Source organism: Barbatula barbatula, assembly GCF_947034865.1.
Source record: "Barbatula barbatula genome assembly, chromosome: 19".
NCBI classification, from domain to species: domain Eukaryota; kingdom Metazoa; phylum Chordata; class Actinopteri; order Cypriniformes; family Nemacheilidae; genus Barbatula; species Barbatula barbatula.
Window position 1 is genome coordinate 15,417,195 of NC_136782.1, and position 23,562 is coordinate 15,440,756.

The following is a 23,562-nucleotide window of genomic DNA, read 5'->3' on the forward strand; positions in this document are numbered from 1 at the left end:
ATATCATTGCAAAAATCACACTTTTACATTCTTGTCATCATCTGAGTTCCATGGCAAAAGTGTGAATATGCACACAGCTGGGGACCTAACTGTAAACAAGAGTGACACATTTAAAATGCTAATGCAGACTTTTGGGCAGTACATGCTACCCGAACCAACAGGGAAATACCATAAATGTATAAAACCATTTGTTTTTCACAACTAAGAATAATGCTTGTTACCTGTTAAGAAATAAACATCAAAACACTAAACTGGTTGGGTGCAATAGCTTCATTAGTCTTGACATATTTATACTTTAAACATTATTATCTTATAACATCTCACCAAAGACTGATCGACATGCCTCGGTTAAGGTGAATATGAGCCAGCACGCCTCAAGGCTTTTCATATCAAAACACACAAACAGAAATGATAGCCAATTTGCATTTTGGGACGGAGCAAAGTAGTAGGTTATAGGAAACGAAATGCAAAAAAGTGGAGGGGTGAACTAAAACAATGTAAACTTGCGAGTACAAACCTAAACATAGAAATAGAAAATATAATGATTGTTATGATTATCGAGCAATTACAGGGATGTAATGTATCTCTGTCAGATTTTTTTCAAATGTAACCGACACAAATATGTATACATTTGGCACTGATATGTACCCCCGAGGCTTTAATATGCACTCTTAAGGTGCAGGTGTACTTTTCAAAGGTGCAGTGACAGCTTTGGCAATTTTTTTACAGTGTAATAAAACAGCACAATAGTCTTTCTTTAAGTTTATTTTGAGTTTATTAAGTCTATAAAGACAGGTAGAGGGAAAGATTGGAAAGAGAGTTCGGTTGAGACTGAGGTGTCCTGGCAAACTGATGTCCGCACAAATGGGCCTAGAGAGACAGAAGGTTTAATCTGTATAATGACCAAAACTGGCAGCTCCTGCAGCGTGAACCACGTCACATGTCTCTGTCTTTTCACCTCTCTTTGACCTTAACTTGCTTCTTTTATTCCCCACTCTTATATATTTACTGTTAACCTTTTCTATTTAACATATTTGGGAGAGACAGCGCCCTCTATAGAGAAGTGAGGGACTGCAGCGAAATTGTGGTTTAAATAGGCTATTAAGACTGCATTATTTAAAAAGATGAATGAACTTATATTACAAATAAATCCTTAGTTATTCATAACCCTCAATGAAAATGTGTTTTAAACATTTTTTTAAAACACAATTATTTATTGCACATATAAGTTTTGTAACACAGAAAACGTTTGCCTAGATGGAGAAATGTGACTTACCTTACAAACGTGAAGACAAGTTCTGCATTTCATCTTTAAACAACCAACCTCCAAAGCCCATGTGGGAGATGGCAATACAGAAAAGTTTAGCAATTTTTACATAGAAGCGCACACAAACCGGCAAGCACACACAAAAACAACGCAAGGCACCAAGCAAGTAAGCAAGAATCAGTGGCATTCAGTTTTTCTCACAGACGTCTGCAAGAGGCTGTCCCACTGATTACCATGTTTTTGTCTTAGACGTCTGTGTGTATCTTAGAGCAAGACGAAATAGATGCTACAAACCTGTTTTAAATCCCCAAAGACAAACACACTAGGCCGACAAGATATTGCTCTCGGTTCTCCCGCACACTGATGCTCACAACAGTTGTTCTTCTAGCGTCCCTCACAATACTGTATATATTTTCTTTTCTGCTGACAAACAAACACACATACAGTTCAGAGAGCAGCAAGTCTTTTCAATCTGTCTGAGCTAGTAGGTTAATCCGCAACAAGTCCAATAAACAGAGCCAGAGCTGAGGCTATAAACTAGGTGAAACAGGTTTTTAAGGAGGGAGAAAGAAGCTATTGACGACTGTATTTTCACTTCGCTAATGATACTCAACAAAAGGCTGTAAAACAGAAGCGTTCCTGAAATCACCTTCCTAAAGCCAACAAAAAGATATAGAGGTCAGAAGAGTTCCTGAAACCACTTTGTGAGATGAGGACTCGGAGGTTGTATTGTTCAATGATCAGCCAACGAAAAGGTACAGAGGTCTTTGAATCCCCATCCAAATGTTTTAATCTGAAGTTGGGCCCTGGTGTCTCCTATGACCCCAGTCCCTTTAAAGTTCAGTGAGATGTGTCTTGCTGAGGCTATGAAAAAAATTAAGTGTTGAATCCATGTAAAAAACAGTCTGATAATATCATTTTATAAAAGTGCTGGAGTTTATTCAATGCGAGCGAAAAGGAATAGTTCACCCAGAAGTTAAAATTCTTTGAACATTTCCTCACCCTCATGTCATTCCAATTCCCATGACTTACTTTCTTCAGGAAAAAATATATTTTGAAGAAGGTTGGTAACCCTCCATTGACATTTCTCAAAATATCTTCTTTTTTGTTCCACAGAAAGTCATAGGAAATGACATGAGGCCGAATGAATGATGTCTGAAGTTTTATTTTCGGGGTGACCTATCCATCAGCATCCAATTTAAATGATCAAAACGTAAAAAATAAAGAAATTTGTTGGCAAAAATAGAGTTGCTGACGTAAAACAGAAAATGGCCAAAAAAACTTCTAGTGATTAGACCATCAGAGTTTCAAACCCCCTGAGAATGAAAAGACCTTTTCCACTTTGGCTGCTGAAAAGAGAAACATATAATCCCTTTAAATATCGTGGTAAAAACAACCAGAACACACATACCAGATGTGTATATAATATGTTGCGTGTGTTTTGGAATCAATAGTTTGTTATTATGTTCAAATGTGTCAACGGTGGTTTTATATCCTCTTATCTTGTGGATGTAATTAAGAGGAATAAACTCTTGTTAATTAGATTAAACATACAGGTTAACTCAGCTCAATTTAACTTATCTTTGTTCAAGTTCAATTATATTTTAATTGCTTAAAACAACCAAGTCTGTGAGACTTAGGCATTCATGTTATGGCAAGTACACAACCCCAATATAGTACAAAAATACACAAAGGGAATGTATAGCAACAAATAACGATCAGTATGTGACACAAAAGAAGATATTTTGAGAAATGTCTCAACGGTTTTGAGTCCATACAATGGAATTCAATGGGGGCCGGTGTTGTTTGGTTATCAATGCTCTTCAAAACATCTTTTGTTTTCTGCAGAAGAAACGAACACATTCGACATGACATAAGGATAAATAAATGATATCAAATGTTTCATTTCTGGATGAACTATCCCATTTTAATACTCATTTCCTTAAATTAATTCACACACAGGAGTCCAGTGATAATAAAAAAAGAAACAAAAAAGTTTATTTTTCAATCTAGAACAGTATTTTGTGGGGGATGAGGGAGGGGTAAAACCAGCTCAGGAGGAGTCAATGAAAAACAGGCTTCAAGCGTGGGCTATGCAAGAGCTCCCATGGGGTCCCAGGCCGGGAGGACGATGGGGTCCTGCTGCATGACCTCCAGCACTTCAGCAGCGAGGAAACTCTTATCCACAACCACCTCATACACATACTCGGAGAACCACTCATCTGTCATGATCAGATATCCTGCAAGAGAGAGAGAGAGAGAGAGAGAGGCAGAGATGAGGCTTAGACAAGATAAACGGCTGAAATGAGAGATGAGCCAAGGAGAGATATTGGAATGGAGGGGGTTTAATTTGCTGCGCGGCATCCAACAGAATCTCTTTTGAGACCTTGTCCATTTATTATCTACACTAAACGTATTTACTACTGCTGGTCTTACGGTCCCAGAATCATGTGCAAATGAGACTATAGCACCAACCTAGAATACTAGAAAGAATATTGAGGAATCTCAGTCATGCTTCAGACATAAATGTTTTTCTTTTAAGATCCAATGTTGTGGTCAAAGCGCAAGTAAGCTCACTTTGTTATGTAAAACAGTTCATATTTGTGAACTAAACCTGTAATGAAGCAATATGTCAAGTGTGAAAGTCTAGCCCTAGGAGATGTCCAGTTTAGTACCCGACTCGAGACGTCACACGGGGAAAGCCGATTAGGACTTGTTAGACTTTAACAGCAAACAGTGTTTAGAGCTGCCAAATCTGATGTTAAACTGGGCTGTGCTATTAACAGAGTATTCTCCATTGTTCTACAGGGATGGCCTCACCCTGCTTACGTCGCGCGTCTGTTCTCACCTCTTTACCTCCATCTCCAGTAACTAAACTAATTGTACTTACAAAAATACACAACTGGCCATTTTAATGTAAGTTTTCATTTCGGGTGTGCTTGGGGTTTGTGTCGTACACTACGTCCTGACACAGCTCCTGCTTCTCTCCTAATCTTTTCTACTGTTATTTCATCAAGCAAATTCTTGACATCGGGAGAATTTCAGGGAATAAAAGCAGGAAGCAGATGATGATAAGGTTCAGCAGAACAGGGGTAGGAGCACAGAATACTTTCACCTTGGCTTGTAAAGAACCAATGAAACCGTGCTTAACGTCATAAATCCTGATCAAACAAGCCTGATCTCAACAGGAAAACATTTTTAAAATGGCAACATACGTATAAACCTTTAAGCATTTTTATTCTGCGGGCATGAATACGTTACATACTGTATAGTGCGATACATATCACACATTTGAAACAATGCACACAACCATTCAACCGTTTTAGAACACTTGAATGAAATGTTTCTTTCAAAAGGTTTTCATCTGAAGGTGAATGCTTAAATGCCTGATATTATTTGTATACACAAAAATTTGCGCAAATATAGACCTTCTTCATTATAAATGAATGAAATTGTATTTAATTAAAAATGGATGACGTTGCCTAAATAATGAAAAAAGAGCAGCCATTAAGAGCACAGAACACATGGGAACTGCGTCTATATTCTTTAAACTACTGCTTGAGAAAATTACAAGAGAAAATTTCTGCAAATTTTATGCATAAGGTGACGACATCGAAGATGCTAAATTATAAAAGTAGTTAAAGTTTTTTTTTTGTTTAAAAAAAAATCTCTCAAAACATAATCCTCATAGTTCCCTAAGTGTTATTCTACAGTTTTGAGGGGCTTGAACCTGAGGCTTGTTTTTCCGGCAAATGATACAGGCGTGTCGTTGTAAGTTCCAGTGACGAACGCGCCATTTATTGTTTTGATCCAATAGGATACCGTCATCTCTACATGGAAGCATTCGTCACTGTCATTTGTCGAAAAAAAACAGCCTCTGGTTCAAGTGCAGCCGTGGGATAACCAAAAAATTACTAATATTTTTTTCCTACTATGGCAGTCAATGGTGTTTCAGAACTGTTGGTTGCTAACATCATTCCAAAATATCTGTGTTCAACTGAACAAAGAAATGTATACATGTCTGGAACAACTAGAGGGTGAGTAATCCATGACAGAATTTTCATTTTTGGGTGGAGTTACCATTTAAACAAACGTTTTAGCTTCAGAAGACCTTCACAGACCCTTGTCTAGCAGTTCTTTGTGAAGCTCCAAAAAGTGCATCCATCGATCAAAGTCGATGGCCATTCACACCCATTCTTCTGCTTGGAAGTAATGATAAGTGGTATTATAACTTCGACCACATCATTTTTTAAGAAGAAACCCATATTCAGTTAGGATGCCTTAAGGGTGAGTAAAACATGGGGACATTTTAATTTAGAATCTCTGATGTGAATGCGATCTCATCCTCCCTTGGATGCCATTGGACGTTTAATGAGGCAAACCCTGTTCTAAATCTGATGACCATGTCTTGATTTCTGCTTCAAAACATATATTTACAATATATATATATTTACAAAACAATATTTACACAAGCACGAAGCCCTGAAAGCAGACTTTGAGCGCTTTTCCACCATCGCATGATTGCGTTCGTAATGAAGATCATTCATTCCTGAGCGACAAGAAATGTCGGCGAGGATATTTACATCTCTGTTCATTCTGACAGTCCTAAAATTTACAAGCTACAATGGCCACCAGTTAACCGTTAACAGCATTATAAATATTCTGTCAAATCAGTTACACAATACCCCCCCAGCCACCCATTTGTACCACAATATAGAAGGATAGAACAGGCAGGAATGAGGCCTAGAGGTCTAAAGTATTTACTCTTCCAAGAAACTTCAACCTAACATATTTCAATACGATCTCATCTCCAGGGGAAACAACTGTTATGACCAATTTGAGAGCCATTAACCCATCTGACCTTAATAATCATTTGTTTTTCTCCTCTGCACTGATAAATCTGCTCTCTTCCCTCCGCTAGCTGTCAAACAAGCATGCTCGCAAGCGCAGATTTATATGCAGTCCGTCTTTTGTTTTGAACTCATATACAGATGTGGTTGGATGTGATGAGTAATTTAACAAGATAGAAAGCCCATGTCACAAGACGTCTTGTTTTAATAATATTTAGCGGATTTCTAGATTGATGGATATTTTTATCAAGCAATAATAATCTCTTTTAATTATTTATTTGTTCAATCACATGTCATTCCAAACCTCTTTTTTTCACCTGCAGAACACAAAAGAAGATATTTGGAAGAATGTTGGTAACCAAACAACATTGAACCCAAATGAGTTCCATTGTATGGACACAAAATAACAGACATTTCTCAAAATATCTTCTTTTGTTTTTCACAGAAGAGTCACATACAGGTTTTGAATGCCATGATGGTGAATAAACTATGACAGAGTTTCTATTTTGAGCTGGACTATACCTTTAAGTCATGCATATGGAACAGTTTGGGATGATTTACACACCAAAGTTTAATACGTTTTAACGCACACAGACACAGATTAAAGTCAAACTGGCTAAATCCGCTGAGGAATGCAGTTCAAAGGAATAAATGCACACACACACACACACACACACACACACTTTCTTTCTCCAGGCATCCAAAGGTAATTAAACAGGCCCTCATTGTAACTTCTTTTTTAAAATAAGACACTGGGTATGGACAAGAAGACCAGCTGCGAGCGAAACTACAGATGTGCAAGTCTAACTAGCAAACACCAAATTTGGAGGGGCCCAGTTCAGACCGCGTACTTAATCAAATATCCGACTCAGACAAAAGTTCATAAATGAAGTCGCTGGAGAGCGGAGTTAGGAGGCCCGAGAGGTAATCCTGCTACAAATTGAATTATTCAATGCAAAAAGCCAAATATCTGTGAATTATAAAGCGTGTGTGAGAGGCAGACCGCCTGTGATCTCTCACCTTTATTCCCACGGTCGTCTCCCCACGAGTTCTCCACACGCCACTTCTCATAACATCCCTCCTTCCCTTCCTGTGGAAGATAGTTATGTAAGATCATGCTTAGACATCATTTGTAAATTTAAGTCAAAGTACTGTGCAGACTTGGAAAAACACAGAAAGGTTTCTTTTTTTACTTGTATCACAATTGGATTTGAAGATTTCTTTTTGAAAATGTAGGTATTTATGCAATGTGGTGTGCAAAGTTGTTCAAAGTAGATTGTGTGGTTGCTTTACAATTACTAGGGTGTTTTGCACAGTTGCTAAGGGGTTGCTAAGTGGTTGATTACCCACCAAAATAAAATTCCACCCATCCACATGCATCAACTAATATGCACAAGAATAAAATGGCAGCAAAAGGAAACTGAACAGTGATATGGTTACTTATGAGTGGAAATGGAAAGTGTGTTATATCTAAAAATGCTGGGTAAAAAGAAACAGGATGTAGCCTGGAGAACAAGAAATATAAAAAACTCTGACCCTGTCAAAGTAACCGTGAGAGCCGTTAATGAGCTGACACAGGTCGTGAGTCATGGGGTCAGAATTCCAATGCGCATAATACGATACGCTGACAATTTAATCTGTTGCATATTGCACAACTTCCTGTATTATCCAAGCCTGTGTTGTGCTTTCTGTACCTTCTCAGTGACGGCTGTCAGGATCATGGCGTGTGTCATCAGGGAATCGCCGTAAATCAATCTTTCCGCCTTGGATAAGTTTTTCACAGAGACGCCAAACACCAGCTCATGGTTAAACCTACATACACATGCAAATCCTTAGTATCAAAACATAAGCCCCTCACAGACGTTGTGACTTATTTTAAAAGGGAAAATGGCAATACTCACACATTCATGTCGTTGATGCCCAGTTTGGTATGGAAATGTTTGCCAACATCACAGCCGAACCATACCGCCTGATAACATTAATAGATACAGATGTGCCAGGTCAGTTATAATATTTATTACTGCAGTGTTTGGAAGAAGCACACTGATAACTCTGAATCTTTGAATCTCACGGCTGTGACCTCTTGTTCTCTCTCACAAACCTATTATTTCACTTTAGAAGACATTTATGAACCCACTGGAGTAGTTAAGATTACTTTTATGGTGGATGCATGTGTTTTTTGAAGCTTTGACATTTTGGAATTTTTTATAAAAAGATAACATTTGTTAAGGGAAGTTATGTGGGTCAATGATGTAAGCAAATTTTTTGTGTCCATATTGTTTAAATAAATGTAAAATTTCATTTTTCTCGCATTTCTCACAGAGGAGCTCCAGAAGCACAAGAGAGGAGCGACAACAGGGAAGGGCGAGAGAGGACTAGGCCTGGACTTTATGTTATGTTTTATTATGTTTGTGTGGCCGGCAATCGACCGTGAGAGCATTTTATTTTCTGTTTGTTTGATTATTATATTAAAAGTGGTTTTATGTTTGCTGGCTCCCTTCCTTTATTGAACTTTGTTACACTAATCCTCAAAAAAATAAAAATAAAATAAACACTGTTGGCATTATCTTACATTAGTACTATTTATTAGTGAAATAACTTCACTAATAAATAATATTTAGAACAATGGTGTTCCAATAGGTAATTTGGGGAATCAAGCGAGTCAAGTCAAATTCATGACAGGTCAATGTGGTGTAACCAAATAGAAGCATTTAAATTGCATGCTGATCTTGAACAATATCAACAAAATGGCTCTTTAAACAGTTTTTTTTTCACATTTTACATCTGATCATTATCGGGTGGATAATACCCCAAACACATGGATTCTACCTCTCCACTCTTGATGGAATCTGCAGCAGCTTTCTTCAGCAACTCGATGGGCTGGTTGTTATACAGCGTCCTGTGCCCCCTCACCATGTTACCCAAGAACTCCACGCTGTACAGCTTCCCATATGCGTTCTGAGGCCGAGGGTCATTAACCAAACAAACCTACACAAGGACATTACCCAACGTGAGAAAGTGCCACAACATGACAGATAAGAAGCCACACTAAGCAGACAACCGATGGAAGGATGTGTCACATGTACCTTGTCCTGTAGATTGTAAAGGGGCTTGACGTGTTTTGTGTAGAACTCCAGAGGTGTCAGAGGGTCCAAGCGATGGAAGTTTTTGTCTTTATCCCGGTATTCCCAACAGATGGTTTCTGGAGGACTGCCTAGACACACACAAACCACTCGAAACACCTGAAAATGTGAAACAAAAGAATACAAGATTTACATTTATGGCATTGTGTAACGATGCATTAACATTGTTCATTTACATATACGATTGACATCCTTAACAATCATTTTAATGTTCACTATCGCCTTGAACATAATGGAAGCTCAACAGCTAAATGGCCCCTAACCAGAAACAAAAATTCTAACTCGTTTGATTGAAAGCTTGCGGTAAGTGTGAACTCCACAAAGACGGATGACACATGAATTGTGATATCTCAAATACACAGGAACAACTAACCGCATGTAAGAAATCCTTTGCTTTGACAGGGTGTAACTCAGATGAGTGGTAAGAACACAAACATTGCGTCCAAGCGTCCCACGTTTGACTGGGCTCTGGTGGTCTCGGTTACACTCGTCTAAACTCAAATTGTTTTAAGTTCTCAGAACTTCGCCTTTATAACTCCAAAAGAGCAATCTCTGGCATTTCCTCCCCTCTCCTGACAGTGGCCTCAGCGTTAAATATTGGAACACAGATTTCTGGTAGCCAAGATTAACTTGACCTTGATGATGCACGCTGGTTGATCCCAAACACGCACAGACAGGAAGGCAGAAAACCAGACTGATAAGATGCTCTTGTCCTTTTTTGGCCAAAGGCTAGTAAGTGGATGAGTGAAGATAAAAACTGAATGTTTATGGTTGACTGTTTTCTTTTTCTGACTTTTACCCCATGATATTTTATTTATCTGAATGTGAATACAGACACATGACATTACTGTTTAGCGGATTAAGGAATAGTTTATTCACAAAAAAATATTGCAATAAAACAAACAAGCTTCTACATAACATCTAATATAACACCAACATTTATTTAGAAAGCACAAATTGCCAGAAAACAGTAGATCTCATATTTGGCAAAACACATCTATAGCTTCCACAGAAGACTTTTAAACAGGTTTAGAATGACACGAAAGCAAACAAATGATGACAGACATTTTATTTTTTGGACGAACTGACCCACTACGGCCATATGCTTCCTGTGACCATTTACAGATTTCGCTTTACTGTAATCTTCATATACACTTAAAATATAACCAATCTCACTATTCCAGCCCTATCCCGGAAAAAGAACCATTAAGCGTTTCAGTTTGTTTTCTCTATTCGGTCTCCCCAGAGGGCGTGTAAATACCAGCAGCGGCCGGCCCGTTTTCCTGCCCGCTGGATCCAGATGCTGTACCCACACAAACAGCCTCTGCATCGCACGCTCTCACATCCTTCCTCTTCCTTGGCAGGTTAGATAAACGTGCGGGCCGTCCAAACAACCATTTTTTTGCCTGTTGAAAAGTACCGCCCGGGCAAAACTATGGGCGAGACTGGATGACGTCAGCATGGAGCCAGAGTCAATATTGAGGCACCTGTCAGTGGCTGGGTGGCCGCAGGGAAGCAGGAAGAGCAGTCGGGGAGGAGCGCTTGGCTCACGGGCTGGGAAGATGAGCACGCCACTGCGCAATCTTTCGCTTTGGCAAAACAAAACGTGCCCTCCAAAAGCATTAAATCTCAGCTCCTCTGGCTGTTCCGTCATGCCTTGACTCTGGATCGGGGTGACTTACGTATGCTGCGCGAGAACCTCGCTTAACAAGACCAAGGTGTACAGACGAAATGTTTGAATCATCCTGCAAAGGTTGTTGTTTGTTTCTGTGTGGCCCAAGTCTGACGGTTTATAGTACAAAGAAAGGTACAACTGATGTGAGAATAACTGCTTGTGCATGAAATGCACAAAAGGCACTGAATCTCTAAAATGATGAAAGTCGAGACAGTTTGGAATGTATTTACAGTTATTTCAATAGAGCCACAGCTAATTTTATTGGCCCAATAATCATGACAATCGAATTTATTGTCACAACACTACACGATGGCTTAAAAAAATGCATCTCTCATAGAATCAGCATTAGGAACATACGTTCTAAGTCATAGGAAGACGTGTCTCTCCTCTCAGTCTTCTCTTTGACCATAAAGCACCTGCTCCTGGTTGAATAACATGCGCTTATGTGGACATAGTGTGCAGAAGATGTGAAAGCGGCCGAATACGTTGGGTAACTGTTAGCACAATGCAGGCCTCAGCAAAGAACCACTACGTCTAACATCAGAATAACCCAAAGTGCAGGCAATCACCCATGCAGCTGGCTGGTCATACGAAGCTGCAGTGGCGCCAGTTAGGCAGCCTGCGTCCGGTACAAAGCTGTCAACGTGCTCTTTACCATAAACAACTAGCAGGCACCGTTACTGAAACCACGGCGGGTGAATCGAACGTTTTTGTTTGTTTGTATCCGTTCCCCAAACACAGCTTTACAAGGAAAAAGGTTAAACGCCAGACGTCATGTAAATAACTTGCCAAACCATGTGCCAGTCTGCTTTCATTTTGTGGGTAATAAAACACAAAGCCAAAATGAATTTATAGCACAACTATGGTAGCCTGAGGGCCTAAGTACAGCCGACAAGTGCACTTGGTTAACATGAACTTCTGCTGTAAACATCAAACACATGCCGCCATTACAGACAAACTCAATGAGGTATGGGCATCTTGCATTGCATTTGTTTGCAAAAACATACAAACATGATTTCAGTGACCTTGTGACATCACAACAAGGATTATGTTATCAAAGGTCCGCCCCCATTTACATATCAACAATGCATATCTGCCGTTTAGGAGCTTGGCCTGACCAATCATTGGGCTGTTTTGTGGTTTATGACACATCAGAGGTTTGTTCTGCAGTCTGAATCTGTTTAGCATGAACGTATTACAGGGAGTTGATACGTGCTTTCGTGCATGTTCTGCAACACTGAGACCTGTCAGATGTAGTTTAAAGTGAAACTCTCCAGTCCAGGGACTGCCATCCCACAAATCACTCTGGTTAAAAGAGCGGCTTTGATCCTGTCTGTAGTTCTTTAAAAACACACGCATACACATGAAGGAACATATAGTGTGTGCATATCACCCATGTAACAAGAGACACTTTTACATACAGGAAATGTAAAAGTATACTTAAGAATGATGAAGGGCACACACAAACCCCATGACTCCCATTTGAGCTCCATCTATGTTAGACTAACATCCTGAACTAATTATTAATACCGTCATTATGAAAAAGCCTGTTAATGTGATTTTTGATACGAACAAAAGCAACTATTCCTTCGCGCCCCTAATAAACACACAAATGCTCACACGCTTCCTTACAGCTCCTCTACAACTAAAAGTGTTACAGAAAACAAACCAATACCAGGTGGGCAAACAAACATTTGTCAAAAAACAGCAAAATGTCGAGCATAAGCGTGCTCCAATGCGTATTACAACCATTTAAACAGGGTAGCAGATCGTGCTCTGCACTGCCTTTATTCTGGGAGAGGCGATATTCTTCTAGCAATATTAACTTGATGCGTGTCCCTCTGTAGATGGTGGAGGTATAGTAATATTGCTAGTGAGATTGCCTTTGCCACTCAATGACAGACACCGGGCGATAAAGATCATGTTTGTGGAACATTCTGTCATCAAGTCTTGGAGGCGCTTGCTCTCTCGCAAACACATACACAAACAAAAGCAAACATATAATAAACATACACAGATATTCCTGAAGCCAGTTTTTCTATGTGCGCAGCTTGGTTCACAGGTGGTGGTCATTGTTATTGCTCAGCTAGTCGTGAAACGCACCTTTTATTATTGATGTGCATTTTTCATCACAACAAGCTGTAATTATATTTATAACATGTCAGTACATCATTGAAAGTGTAACATACAATAAGGCACAAAAAGTCTGATATACAATAAAGTTAAAAAATATACTTTTTGTGATTCCAATTATTTGATGTTTTCTGTAATTATGTTCATTTGCAAACTGTGTTTTTGTCTTAGATTACCAATGACTTTTTTTGGTCACAAAATAATTCCCATTATATTTGTGTCATTCCATTGTTTTGATGAGCTTACTATTGTTATAAAATAGTTTTCATTGCGACTAATGTGTCTAATAATTATGTATACATAACTACAAATACAGCCAAGTATATATTTAAGAAATTATAACATGTGTATATTTACATCTTTATATTTATTTATAATATGTATTAATTACAAATATTTATATAAATATTTAATACATATGGATTTTTTATTTTTAGAAAAATATATGCGTGTATTTATAAATACATAATTATTATAAACAGTACACAAACATATATTATGCAAACAATAATGTTTATTCTGCAAACAATTAGTCGCGATTTAGTTTTTTAGTTAAATCTATCCAAATAAAGACCTTCACAAAACTGAAGTTGGCATCAATTTCACAGATTAAATTAAGGCAGTGATCATGCTGTCGTGCCTTTGTTGATTCTGGAGACGCTATGGAAAGATTTCACGCCTCTTTGAGGGCTGATACGGTGGGCACAGTTTTTCAATGCTGGCAACAGCCGATAAGGAACAGACAGTTGCAATCCCATCGTTTTGAAAAGTGATGTTGGTGCTTAGCGTTTTCTCTGTTTAGAGGAAATTTGCAAGACTTGGAATTATACTGAAGCGGCAAAAAGCCTGCGACAGATAAGATCTAAATATTGTGAATCACTTGTGCTCTCAAAAGCAATCATATGGTGCCCTCATCTGGCTCAAGTGAGTGGAGACACTCTGTTGAAAGAATATAGGTTAGGTCACACCAGTCTAGAATAAACAACTCACCTCCTCAATCATAGTGTCTATAGTGTCAGAGAGCTCGATTTTAGTGACTCCACTGGCCACCATGTTCCTCAGCCTTAGACAATACTCTCTCAACTGAAACACAAACAAAACACATGCAAATAACTCACAAAGTGTTACATTGTTTAATGGCATCACAAAAGCAGACATGCATATAAAGTGATGCTCAAACAGATATCAATTTGTAAACATGCCTTTAATACATGACTCAGTCCGAACTGAGGTGTTTAAATCGTTCCACCGCTACACCGGATATTGCGCTGCATCCAGTGTGGACAATTTTTTGGGGTTATTATAATGGGTTCTATTGTCTTTTGTCCGGTGTTGACACGGTCTGATTGTTTTATTCTTTTGAGGCTGAAATTCTCCTTTTGCACATTACGTCTTTGCCATAGGTAACCTGGAATCCCCTGTTTGGGCCTGGGTTCTCCCGGTGCTTTGGGTTCCTCTCCACCGTTTGCATACTGTTGTGCACTAGTTGCCTGGCCGGTGGAGCTGCTTTAGAATTTTTTTTAAGATTTACTTAACTTATTTAATATAACATATAGGAATGTCTAGTCTGTTTAATATTTGACCTGTGTTTCTCTCTCCTTTTTCTCAAATGTGTGCGCGTGCGTCCATGTGTGTGCACGTCTGTGTGTGGTTGTGAGTCCTTGTTTTGTATGTGGGTGTGTTTGAACCAGTGTGTGTGTCTGTCTTCAGTGTTTTCACCTGTTTTATTTTTACATGTATAACTTTATATGTTTTGCTTATAGTCAATATGTTTCATGTACAGCTGCTTTGTAACAATGAAAATTGTAAAAAGCAAGCACTATATAAATATTGACTTGTCACATTTATTCAGTTCTACATTAAATGTCTTGTGCACTGCTATTCCCCGCATTGACGAGACAAAGGAAGTCCAAATTGTTTCCTCTTCGCTCGTCCTGTGACTGAAAAAGTTGCCACTGTCACAAAAACAGTAAATCCACCAACCTTGTGATTGAGAATATCGTTCATTCTACGGGACGCTTCAGAGCTGTGAGATTCAGGGAAAGACTTCTTTGGAATGACACCATATTTTTCTAGAAGGAAAAAAAAGAAAATAAGAATTGTGTAATTAAAAAATAAATGTGCATTAAATCTGCGAAATAGTTCAATGTGAAATATGCTGCAATTTTACAATACTGACCAATAAGGTTGACCAGCATATCCCACTGTCCACCATCATTGGTAGGATTTGATAGCAGAAACTGAACCAATCTGCCATCTACTGGCTCCTTCCGCTGAGCGGTCTCAACACAGGCATGCAGAAAGTAATAGCACCTCTCCACCTGTGACACAAAATGGGAGCAAGGGTGTGAGTGTCACACCGGTGGGCCGCAAACACAATACATCGCAAACAAAATAAGTTTTCTGCACGTTTAGGTCTGTCACGATAATAAAATAATTTTTGACCTTAGACCTCAGGTTTCAGATCATCGCAATTATTGCACATCTCTATAGATGACACAAGGGGGAGCTACAGTGCCTGCATATAGCATATTTTAGTGTACATATTGTAACTTAAGTATGACAAAACTGGTAAAATGTACCAACAATCGTTTAAAAAAAAAAAATTCAAAGCATATGCCATAGAAACCTGTAGTGCAATTTTATATGATTTAAACTAATCTCAATGTGAAAACCACCCTTCCAAAATGTCATTGACATAGAAGTACAATTTTATTGTAATCTTGCAAGTGAGAAAAAAAACATGCATGTATTGTAATGGGAGCTTCAATTCACTCCTGATCAAACTTGTTTTACACGTATTTGGCGGATGTACTATTGCCATGTAAAAGCCAAGACCTTAAATATATGAGGACCCCATATTTTAAGAGAAATTAAAACATAGTCTTATATTCATAACAATATGGTCATTTCAAAACCGACGAAAAATGTATAAGAATTAAATGTCAAAGCCATAAATCAGACAATGAATAGTCATAATCACAATGATTTATTAGACAAGTAATAGTCAGACATACGTCGTAATCGTGACAGCTCAATGCACCTTCACCACTGATACAATGAGAGCAACTAAAGGCTGCAAAACCAGCATACACCAGAATATTGTGTTTGCTTACAGTATCAGGTGCAAAAAAATATGGTTATTAGATCAAACAGTCCATACATTTCTCATAACACTAAAGGTGAATGGCCATCTGGACTTACCTTATCCCAGAAAAATAGATACGATTGGCTGAATTCAAATTCTTCAATGTTAAACTTCTTCATAAACGGAAGACGCATGACATTGAGGCATGAAAAAATCCAACATCTCCCTGATAGAAAACAACAACAGCAGACAGTCAAGCAGGAGCAAACTTAATTTTACGTTCAAGTCTTCCTTTCAACCACATTATGGTCTTGATAGTGTGTCAGCTGTCCAGTAGGGTACCTGAGTTTTTCTGGTTGGTGACAGGCTTGCCTTCTGTAGGGATACTGTGCTGGAAGATGTGCACTGTGTCCTGAACTGTCTGCCGGTGCAGGCACACTTCTAACGGGTCGATGCAGGTGGAGACATTCTGGGCGAGCAGATATCGGGGTTCCAGGTGGAAACGCTTGACAAAACCAGATACTTTCTCACGACTCAGGCCTGGGCAGCAAAAGACAAAACAAACTCTGTGATATTGTTCTTTTACATACATTCACTTATCAAACCGACTCACCATAAAAGTTTGTCTGAGGCAGCATTTAAACTTGTCATGGCACATTGCTTAGTCGGGTATCTTGAGATAATAGTTGTGTAGGGTGTGGTGTGCGTGATATACAACAACAATACTAATTTATACAGGAAAAGACACTCCACGATTATGCCAAAAGATTATATAACAGCCTGAGTTTATATATCTTGAACATTTCTTTACTCTGACGTTTAAAAATGACACGAAGCACAAAGTGACAAACGAACAGCGGTGACAAAAAGTTAACTATTAACCACGGCATTTAGATTTTAATAGCGTTCAAAGTCCTAAAATGGTAGTTCAATGTAAAGTTTTAAAAACAAACTAATCTGGCATATTTGCATTGCCATTGATGGTTTCGGTTAAACGATAAATGTAACACAATCGGAGTGTTTGACAGATGCTGTGACATAAGTTTGAACCCATTCATGTTGAGCAGTTTGCTAACATGAAGCCGGTGTTTGGCTTATTTCTGACTTTCCAATCATTTCTTTTTCAAACAATTGAGCTTAATCGTCAGATCTTACGTGTTTGAAGGGTCGCTCGTTTGATTTAACTGAAATATCAGCGATCAAGTGTTAAATGTTGATCTTACAACCTTTGCTTAGTCACTTCCAGTACCCGTAAACAGCTCCGGCTTGTTAGCCGCACATGCTACTGGATTCACATCAACATAACTGTAGATCTGAGCCCTCGAGCAGCACCGATACGTGACAAAACATATTATTCACACATACGCACCAGTGTCCATGTTTGCAGGTAAAGAGAGGAGATGTTGAATTCTGATTCGTACGTCTTTGTTTATTTCATTCACCGACAGGCAGTCGGTCCGTACGGAATTCCGGAAACAGGAAATCCAATTGAATCGCGTGTCTTTCAGACGAGGTTGCCATGTCCACGGGAAGCTCCCCCCAAACGTTGGGCAATAGAAATAATATAAAAGCCCTTCTGTTTAACCCCGTTCTCTTTGGACACTCATACAGCCACACAAAGTAGGCCTATACTATATGAAATAATATGGCATATTTTTTATATAGTATATTACATCTGTGCAGAGCCTAACTCCACCCTGCACCCAGATCATTCTAAGAGCCGACCGCAGACTTTTTAATAATATGCGTATTTTAAGCATATTAAGTGTACATACAGAGGACGCATAAACCCCAGAATCGTACATCAACGTTGCCGCCATCTTGGATCGGGCAAGACCGCCCCACGTTTCTATTTACTTAAGTATATCAAAATTAACAACTGTCGAACCAAGAAAAATAAGCACTACGCTTGACAAATGTGAGTTTTCACAATTCTTCATTACGGTATTTTCCAGGCGTCACGCTCTCGAAATGGATTGTGGGATTGACGAAGGCCCAGATCACACACCGGGGCAGATCTTAAAATCAGAAGATACTATCTACGGAAATTCGAGGTGTGGCAGATAATCGAGTAAGAATTGATCGAAGGCTTCCAGTTATTGTGAATAATTACGAACATCAACGCTTCACACCCTAAAATATATGATTTATTTTAGCATAGTGCTACACGTACACCAGTCTGTAAACAGTCCCTGTGAGGCTTCTCTATCGTTTTACGCAATGTAGCGTAAAGAAACGTTTGAAATAGGCCTACTTGAAGTGTTGCTTCAGATTGTTCAGCAATTGTCCTCCTCATAGACATCATGGTTATTGTTCAAGGAAAAGTTTAAGTACTAAAGACATCGTTAAATTGGCCAATCTTTCTCAATTGATTTTTTTTAAGCGACGACAATAGGAAGGACCAAAGTTAAATTATGTGAACTGAATTACACTTCATAGTGCCTTACACCCATAATTACCAAAATTGTAAAAAAAGTATAAATGATCTATTTCGTAGATCAGTATTGCAATCAAATAAAATAAGCATTACTGTCTTAATCTAAAATTATAGAAAATACCAGGAAGCTCTTGAGATGAAAACTGCGCATAAGCAGTTAGGCTAAATAAAAATATTATTCAGTCCCAGGCTGTGAGAGTACTGCCCTCTTGTGTCATTCATCTGTACTATTTCTTAAATAAAATTTATTCTAATGCGACTCTAACATATTGCCACAAGAGGACAGTAACGTTGCAACCGCCACAGTTTTCTGCCTCACGTAAAGTAAATAAAACGTTTCTTAATTGTTTTTATATTCAAGTTTGAATTTGTTTTTAAGTTTCTAAATAAGATGTATTCGTGATGATTTACTTATATAAAATATAGTCTATGTTTAATGTCTAAAATATATATATATATATATATCATCATGTACATAATTTTACTTTGAATGCCGACATTTAAAACATTTTAATGAAGTACTAAATAGTTAAATCTGTATTAAGGGTTGGGAACCAAAACTGTCCGAAATCTTTCTAGGCTACATTAAGCCTTTATAGGTTTAAATGTAGACGGGGAACAAAGAACCTGGTTATAGGGACCAGCTCACTTTTCCACAGTTAACCCACAAGGTTGAGAATAGTTTATTTGTCCTATGTTTTTTTTATAATTATGATATTTTAATTGTATATTTATATACATATATAAGACATAGACGAAGACAGCCGATGCACGCTCCAAAATACAAAAGTACGTAATGGTAATGGAAATACAAGCCGATATACATTTAATTGAATAGGTAAAATGACATGTTAAAAGGAAATGCCTTAAAATGTACCTATTTAAAGAGATAAATCATTCCATGTTTATTATTCTGTTTAAGACAAGTATGTTTAGGGAAGTGATTTCACTGTGTTTATTGCTGGTGTTTGTAACAACAACTTGATAATTACTCCAAACAAAGCCATTTTATGCCAGATGAATTATCAAATACCCTAGTCTCCTTTAAAACATGCATGCTGCTGTGTTGTTGCTCGTAAATACATGTGAAATTGAATGCCAGATGTTGTGCAGTCCAGCTAGTTCTTAAGGTTTTTCTCTGCGATGTGCAGAAACAATAGTGTGGGTGCTCATATAAAGATGGGGGCAGATGGGGTCCCCTCTTCAAACAATGTGCATAGTGTGGGGGAGGGTGTTATGCATTGAAAGTCATCCACGACGAGATATCACCCTTTCAGCACTGTGACAGAGGGGGAAAACTGCACGGGTTTATGTGAAAGCTCATAAACCCATATTGCTGTAATGGAGAGGTTTAGCTAAGGGCCATCTGTCCAAAATTTACATATTTGCGCAAAATGTTTTACCAGTAATCAGAATGTGATTTTGCGTGGTACAAATGGGCTTCCATGGTGCATAAACATGGATTTATAAAACATAATCAGTTTTTTAGTCATTTTGTATTTGACATAAATAAGCAAAATGTATTTGCTTTATATACTCTATATGCTTTAGATGTGATTTTTTTTCTCCATGGCACGTACCTGCAGCCATTTTCCTCTGTAACTGCAGATTTCAGATGAGTTTTTATGAACACGCTGTTAAACACTAGTCTGTTTATGCCTATCCCCCACCCCATCAACCCTGCATTGTGGAACCATGGAAGTGTACACTGCAGTGACCTTCCACAGCCAGTGTAAAGCCTTTGTTAGTCTTAATACAATAATCATTACATTTATTGAAGGAGTAACAGCTTCACTCCAGTGTTTGATAGAATAATGTAAGCTACTTTAATTTTCACATTGAAAAGATTTCATGGACGGCTTGACTTAAATTAACTGTTTTATGGTATCTTATTTAGTTCTTTTACTCTCAGTAAATAAAAGCCAAATGTCTCGGTAGTACTGAGTGAGGACTATTTTGGCAGATACCTATACACATGGAGCATGGGTCTATGTATTTTAGAAGATGCTGGCTAAGTGCTGGATTTGTGTGAGGTGGCTCTTTGTGTGCAGATTGATGCAAAAGTGCTTTTCTCTGGTTCTGTGTAGACACATTGTGTGTCAGTGTTTTTGGAGTATATTCCTTGAAGGAATAATAGGGAAGGAACATGTTTTGTCCATAGCATTTTGTTACAGGTACAATGAGGTTTTTTTAGTTGTAGCCTATATCTACAGTTGCATAAACTTCAGATATCATATTTCAGGTTTTATAACTGTTCAAATAGAATAAAAAGCAGTTAAATTAATAACGCACTAGATAAGAACAAAACAGTCAAATCAAAATAAATAAAAACATTAATAATAACGGTAATAATAATAAAGACGTTTAAACGAATGTAGATTATATGCGTATTTCTAAGCACGACTTTCATTTATTCATGCCTACGATTATTTTACAATGATGCTCGCACCTCCTCCTGCATTGTCATGTGACACACAAGATTATTACGCTTGTTTGATTTGATGCGGCACCGCAAGATCACACAGGCGGATGATATCGAAGTACCGCGAGAGCGATTCGAAAGCAAACTTTTTATCTTTTTTCGAATCGCTCTCGCGATACCTTGATGTCATCCGGCTGTCGGATCTAGCGGCGCCGCATCGAGTCGAACAAGCCTTTATCCTTTGCATCGCACGAGAGAAATCAAATATCGTCCAATCACAGTTCAAGGTGGGCGTGTTCGCTTCTTGCATTTGACAGCAGTAGATTGGGCTTCATATGACGTCACCCGCCGCTCTGCGCTCCAGCAGTAACGCGCAAAGATGCTCTGAAAGCAAGACTGCAGCATCTCCGAATCAGAGCCTAGAAAAAACATTGCATCTCCAGTCATTGCACTTCTCTTCCCTGGACTCTATACAACACCATCTTCACTTTCTAACTGCAAGGTTTATCCACCTGCATGCGGGATCCGAGGATCCGGTTGAACGCTGTTTTTTCGTCCACCTCTTGTACATTTTCCCGTCATTATTTATTATTATGTTACTAGTTTTTAGTACTGAATCGTTTTAGCTTTGCTGACCATTGAGGTCATAAATCATTTTCACGAGGAGAGCACCATCAAAGATCGCTGCTTGATATTTAAGGGGAATAACTCGCCACGAGTGAGGACGTTTATCATATCGTTTGAAAGCATCAGTACGTCCTGAACGTAGTCGAGGCACTGGATATCGATGCGTCTTTAATTCTCTATCTGCGCTACTGCGAAGACTCGGTGAGGTCTTACGGTGTTTTGACGGAGGACCGCAACCAAATCGACGCACCCCGCACATCTACATCATCGTGGTTTCGCATTTTGAAACACCATATCTTATACGCATCGTGCATAGGAGAAACGTCTACAGCTTCTTTATAGAAAATGATGGCCGGTGGGGCAGTACAGCAAAACGGGATTTTCTCCAATCCGCATCATCACAATCAACAGCCGCACATGGAGTCTGATCCCCCCGATTCCCGCAAAAGACCCCTGGAGACCCCGACGGAGGCCAGCAGCACAAAACGCACAAACACAGGAGGTAAGGCTATTTTGTGCATTATCAAACACGCGTATGCCTCCCCCAAAACTATGTAAATGGTCACACGAGACATCTGAAACACAAGGATGCGATTATTTCTAAACATGCAACTGCGTGTTAAAGATACATACAAGTTGAGGATGAAAACAATGGTTGTCAACAGCAGGTTCATTTTTCCTCCAACGCAGCATCTCGCCGTGAGCCAAACATGAGGAGTAAAATCGAAAGTGGCTATGCTTCACCATAAGGCTACATCAGTGCTTGTAAAACATAAAAGAAAATATAATAAGGTCATATTAACAATATTAAAAAATATAATTTTAAGTTGCCCTAAATTGATGCCCGCGACCGCCTGTATGTTTACGGATGTAGCACAACAGCGAAAGTCGTTTGTAAGAAACACATCCACAGTGTTCTCAAGTTAAAGACTTATAAGTGTGGGATGAAGAGGTCGTTTATTGCTAAATTCACATAGCGTGCACGTACACAATCGTCGGAAAACATGGCTCGTGCGTTCAGACGCATCTTTGTCATCACCGCAAATGACCTTGCGTTTTGGTCCGGTGCTTTGCTTTAATTTTAAAATGTGGTAGTTATGAATTATAAATGAAAATGTTTACATTTATATGCGATCGATATCTGTAGTTTTAGGGATCATTACAGCATTTCAGTTTTAATGTTAAATACAGGCCACTCATTAATTGGTAAAAAAGCATGGCCTAGACGTGTTGCATACACATTTGCATGCGTACTCCACAAATCACGTGTTCACTTACAGCATCCCTCATTTCATTGCGTTGAATTATTGTCTTGTAGTCTCATCAATATTTTAGTGCTTATAGTTTGTTTACTACATTCCGTCAGATGCTATAGAAATGAGCCTGCTACCAAAGCAGTTTTTGTTTACTAAACTGCCATTCATCAAATAAAAACAATTTAATTTCTTATCCTATAATAACAGTGCATAAATGAAATGATTGGTGGATGTTTACATGTAAAAGAATCAATGCAGAAAGCCTTATGAATTGTCAGGAGGAAGAAGCATGCTGGACCCGTGGGAGGCATAACCTGCACTTCATCCATTTGCTCAAATGAAATGACTTTGCTATAGAGATCTAGAGTAACCTTCACCGGAATGCATTTACCGATCAGTTTATAGTGTTGAAATGGGTTATTTATTTGGTGTAATTTGTATATTTACAGTACTGTGGGTGTTCATATGAGTGAACTGTTTGTTTTATCATACAATATGATTTATTGCTGTTCTACTTGGCTTGTATTAACAAAAACATTTTTAAAGCCAGAATTATTGTTTTACATCAAATCGAGTGTTGTGAAAAGTAGTGCACTACTACATTCATTAACAGATGCTTTTTTTCGAAAACAACAATACTAAAGTACTGGACACAGATAGGAAA

At 38.5% G+C, this 23,562-nt stretch overlaps 2 protein-coding genes across 2 annotated transcripts in view; one reads left to right on the forward strand and one right to left on the reverse strand.

The window, feature by feature from the left end:
- Positions 1 to 3,237: 3,237 nt before the first annotated feature.
- blmh (bleomycin hydrolase) lies at positions 3,238 to 18,202 on the reverse strand. The gene is made up of 12 exons (XM_079481493.1): positions 17,526 to 18,202; positions 16,499 to 16,696; positions 16,273 to 16,382; positions 15,248 to 15,389; positions 15,052 to 15,140; positions 14,059 to 14,151; positions 9,204 to 9,359; positions 8,947 to 9,105; positions 8,019 to 8,086; positions 7,812 to 7,929; positions 7,138 to 7,207; positions 3,238 to 3,507 (listed from the first exon to the last, which is right to left on the reverse strand). Exons 1-12 carry the CDS (start codon positions 17,533 to 17,535, stop codon positions 3,359 to 3,361), a joined length of 1,362 nt encoding a protein of 453 aa, XP_079337619.1. The 5' UTR covers positions 17,536 to 18,202; the 3' UTR covers positions 3,238 to 3,358.
- Positions 18,203 to 21,386: 3,184 nt separating this feature from the next.
- nova2 (NOVA alternative splicing regulator 2) overlaps positions 21,387 to 23,562 on the forward strand; it is a 38,191-nt gene continuing 36,015 nt past the window's right edge. The window contains exon 1 of the mRNA XM_079481717.1: positions 21,387 to 22,144. Coding sequence (XP_079337843.1) covers positions 21,988 to 22,144 — 157 coding nt within the window. The 5' untranslated portion in view covers positions 21,387 to 21,987. The remainder of the gene's footprint in view (positions 22,145 to 23,562) is intronic.